The sequence below is a fragment of the Rutidosis leptorrhynchoides genome, chromosome 9 (genome assembly GCF_046630445.1).
Source record: "Rutidosis leptorrhynchoides isolate AG116_Rl617_1_P2 chromosome 9, CSIRO_AGI_Rlap_v1, whole genome shotgun sequence".
Classification (NCBI taxonomy): Eukaryota; Viridiplantae; Streptophyta; class Magnoliopsida; order Asterales; family Asteraceae; genus Rutidosis; species Rutidosis leptorrhynchoides.
In genome coordinates, this window is record NC_092341.1 from 72966246 (window position 1) to 72970869 (window position 4624).

The following is a 4624-nucleotide window of genomic DNA, read 5'->3' on the forward strand; positions in this document are numbered from 1 at the left end:
ATTGTTGAGATATGGAAACTTTAAACAAAAGAAAAGAAAATTAGCTTGGAGATTAAGTTAGCTTGGAAGCCAAGTTTTACTTAGGGAGCAAGTATTTTATTTTTGAATTGCCTTTGGCTTGAAGGACAAGTTAGCTTGTTCAACAAGTAGCTAGCTTTAATGTTTCACTATAAATAGACCCTTAGCCTCACTGTAATTGTGTGCAAGAAAATTATAGTAAAAATCTCTGCTTTGCGCCCGTGGAGTAACCCTTTCTTCGTGTTTGGAGTTGGGATATAACCACGTTAAATCCATGTGTCATTTATTTATCGTTTATTGCTTTAGCTAATTCGTTTGTTGTTCGTGGGTGTATGATTAGATTAAATTATACGTCTTGTTTGGGTCCAATAATCCTAACAGTTTCCTTACCTTCACGATACTTTCAAGTACCTACATAACATGATAAACATACATCGTAACCAATCTCTTAGTGTATATGTTCAAATTTTAGTACATTTTTAATCAATGGAATTTTCCATTTTTAAGACTTATTAATTAACTTAATCATTTTCTAATTTTAATCATGTGTGTTATATTTATTTATTTTATTTTGTTAATTACTTCAATTAAATTTAAATAATTAAACAATATTAAAAATTAAAATAATTTCTACTCCCATTCGTCTCAATTTAATAATCTATGTTAGACTTTTCAAATATTTTTTTATCAACTTTAATTAAAATATTCTTTTTTGTGTTAATGAAAGTTATATAAATGAAGACACGTTTAAAACTCAATATATTTATATAAATTTAATTAAATAATACATAAGAAAACAAAAATATATCAAGTCAAAGTTGGTAAAGAATAAATTGAAAAGCCAAACATAGATTATTAAATTGAAACGGATGAAGTACTAAAATTAAAATGAAAAAAATAATTAAAATAGCTTTACCACCATACTCTCAACACGCCACCTCATTACCCCGCATTAGCATCAATTAACCGACTCCACCCCCACACCAAATTTCACCCTTACCATTACAATAGATCTCACAGTATAAGTGCCATAAAAGTTAGAAGTGTGTATTCAAAAGAAAATCATTAACTCTATTCAAGAAAGAGTATGTTCTCAAAAGAAGCTCAACTATCTACATCTTAATTCTAACGAGGGGAAAAAGCTTTTGCGTTGTGGTAAGGGTATAAAATTTTATATTTAAAAAATATTTCAGAAAAAAGTGAATGATGGCAACACTGCTGGCGTCATCATTTGGTTATTGTTCATAATGTTCAAGTATTATGTTAATGTGTTAATGTGTTAATATCCTCGTACATTATTAGTATACACTATACAGTAGTAAAAAGAGTTTCATAAGTAGCATCAACAAACATTAGTGGAAAGAAATACACCCCATAACATATGTACAGAAAACAAGTTAAAACTGTTTTGCAGTGGCATATGTAATGCATTTAAAAACCACAAACTAGTAATGCATTATACATATGTATCCATGCTTATTACATACAATCACAATAACAAGTTACAACATTACATCTGCATTACTATTATTAGCAGTAGCAACAGCTTCAGGATGATAATAAACCATCTCTTTCCACATCATCTCTCTTATCATATCTTCTCCCCAATCTTCATCTATATCCAAATCCACAGGTATTTGAACCGGAGGATCCATATTGGGGTCATAAAGTTGAGACATATAAGGATGACGAAGGGCTTCAACAACACTAATCCTTTTCGAAGGATCAAAAACCAACATTTTCTGCAACAAATCAATCGCTAACGGATGAGCGTTAGGATAAAGTCGAGAAAACGAAGTCCCGGGCGAAAAAGGAAGCGACTTTATATAGTTTCTTGCTTTCGGGTTATCGATAAACTCAATGTTTTCTTCTCGTTGACTCCCGAGTATGTTGACTATCAGTTTAAGTTGGTTAAGACATTCGGTTCCCGGAAAAAGCGGTTTTCTGCCAAGAAGTTCAGCAAATATGCACCCGACAGACCATACGTCGATCGAGATGTCGTAATTGTCGCAACATAAAAGCAGCTCTGGGGCCCGATACCAACGAGTTACAACGTATTCAGTCATGAATTGATCTTTACCGTTGTTTGTACGTGCTAGCCCGAAATCGCATATTTTTAGGTCACAGTTGGCATTGATGAGTAGGTTCCCGGGCTTCAAATCACGATGCAAGATGTTTACCGAATGTAAATACTTCAAACCTCGTAACAACTACGAAAAAAAAATCGCACCATTTAGAGAAACAGTTTCGGTTTATGATTATCTGAATCTGAATTAACACTACACCATCTGCAAGAAAAGTGATTACCAGACTCGAACCTCACTAGGTAAACAACTTGGGGCTCGGTTTGGCTATTGCAGACTCGGTTTTAGACTTATAGCAACTCGCAGAGTACTCGGTCAATCTAAGTCAAAACTTGGTCAAACTCGGCCGAAAATCGGGATTACTCAGATAATCGATCAAAACTCGGGATTACTCGAAAAACCAGCCAAAATCGGTCAAGGTCAAACTTGGTCAACATCATTGTACACCCGTTCCCGACCGAGTACTCCCCAAGTAGTGATCTTTATAACCTGGGCTATATACATATCAGTCAAAAAAGACGCGCCCTATTGGGGTAACCTGAACGGATAAAAATCCCACCCATTTACAGATCTACAATGTCAAATAAAACCATATCCTAATGCTGTATTTTATAACACATAATCACTTGTAAGAACGCAAATCCTTTAACCGCTATATGTATATGCATTACTTAAATTTAGTCAATTGCGTATGATTAAATCGACATACCTGGAAGAGGAAATATTGGCAATGATCATTACTAAGAGCTTGAGACGACTTAATAATCTGATGCAAATCAGTATCCATAAGTTCATAAACCAAATAAACATCTTTAAAACTTCTTCTATGAATCGGAACCATCACATCTTTCAAACTTATTACATTATCGTGTTTGAGATGCCGAAGAAGCTTAAGTTCACGCAAAGTTCTCAAGGCATCAATACGATTATCAAAGGCATTGTGTATTTTCTTAATCGCTACTTTTTCATTCGTTTCACGGTTAACAGACGAACAAACAATCCCATACGCACCTCGACCAATGGGCTTGATAGGAACATATTTTGTGTCGATTTCAAATAATGCCTTCCACATTGAAAAGTAATGTTTTCCTTGTGTTTCAATCCCATTTGGTGGGTCAACTGGTGTTGCCATTTTTCTACATCAAGATTAAAAAAAAAAAAAAAAAAAAAAAAAAAAAAAAACAGTAATTACACAGCATTTTAGACTTCATATTAGATCCCAATATTGTAAAAGCATAAGAATTAGTAAAAACCAATAATAATGCACAAAAAATATGTTAGATTTTACAATGAAACATTTGGTTCTTGGAGCAGCACAAGATATGTAGATCATAAGAAAAATATCAACATTTAAAATAGTAAAAAAAAGGTACTAAACTGATGCACACACATTTTCCAATTTGGGTATTGAGTTATTTTACAGTAGTACTATATAATTAACTTACTCTAATTAGCAAGAAAGATAAAACACCAAATGATAACAAAATTTCAGAAAAAATAAAATTAAATTAAAAACCTAAAAACAATCATACCTTTTTTTCAAGTACACAATCTTCAACTCAATTTGCAAAAGTGACTAAATTTCTCAGTATTCTTGTTACCCATCAAACTCTGGTAAGCTTAAAGTTCATACCCAATTCAATTTAAGCCAAAATCAACAACTTTCAGTTGCGAAAGCATCAAAATTGAGGAAATTTACATCGATTCAGAGTAATAATCCAAAAACCCAACTTGATTAAACTATAACTGCACCCAAATACAAATTCAATTTGCTGATTGCAAGTGAAGAAAGATGTGATCTTGAAATTCTTTAGATAAAGAAAACAGAGATTGATAACAGAATTTGTTGTTATTCGAGAATTAAAAAAAGATTTGATTAAATGGATCTAAGAAAACATCAAATTAAGAGTATGATTGGTGATCTGATTGTGATCAGAAGAACGCATGGGCACTGTCTTGATGGACCAGTGAACAGGGTAAGGAAGATGAAATATACGGAGTATAAATTATTATTATATTACTATTATTATTATTATGTTTAACCGTAAATGAAAATAAAATTAAAGTTAAATTATAAAATTAAAATTAAAATGTAATATTAAAAAGAATATCCGTAGTATAAATATATGGGTCAAGGATTTATTTGTTTTCGTTCGTTCCCAATGGCTACTAATATACAAATTTAAAATATTGTCTAGCTTAATAAATATGAATATGATAGAATTGTTATAATTCGTATAAAACGTGATTTTTTGGTAATTGTTGTATTTAGAAAGAAGTTTTAAGATGATGTAACTGCGTGGTTGTTACACGTGTATAACTTGAAAATTAGAAAAATCTTTTTATTCAGGGATCGCTATTACGTAAAGTTATGGTTCATGATCATGTTTCTTGTAAATGAAGTTTGTGATCAAGTTAGTGATATGTAATTGCACATTGGTAATATGTTTAGTGATAGATTTAAATAGTTAGTGAAATTGAATGATCGATGCTTTTGTGACAAGTTATAGTTTCGCTATTAT

At 31.7% G+C, this 4624-nt stretch overlaps 1 protein-coding gene across 1 annotated transcript; it reads right to left on the bottom strand.

Annotated features, from left to right (window-relative positions):
* Positions 1–1363: 1363 nt before the first annotated feature.
* Positions 1364–4103, bottom strand: LOC139867185 (mitogen-activated protein kinase homolog NTF3-like). The gene is made up of 3 exons (XM_071855518.1): positions 3635–4103; positions 2812–3238; positions 1364–2228 (listed from the first exon to the last, which is right to left on the bottom strand). Exons 2-3 carry the CDS (start codon positions 3232–3234, stop codon positions 1521–1523), a joined length of 1131 nt encoding a protein of 376 aa, XP_071711619.1. The 5' UTR covers positions 3235–3238; positions 3635–4103; the 3' UTR covers positions 1364–1520.
* Positions 4104–4624: the final 521 nt, after the last annotated feature.

Bases quoted from the DNA above. Each gene is read 5' to 3' on its own strand.
- LOC139867185 (XM_071855518.1), bottom strand. From the start codon at position 3,234: ATGGCAACACCAGTTGACCCACCAAATGGGATTGAAACACAAGGAAAA. The intron at 2,229-2,811 runs GTATGTCGATTT...TTTTTTTCGTAG, and splicing joins GCCAATATTTCCTCTTCCAG to TTGTTACGAGGTTTGAAGTA.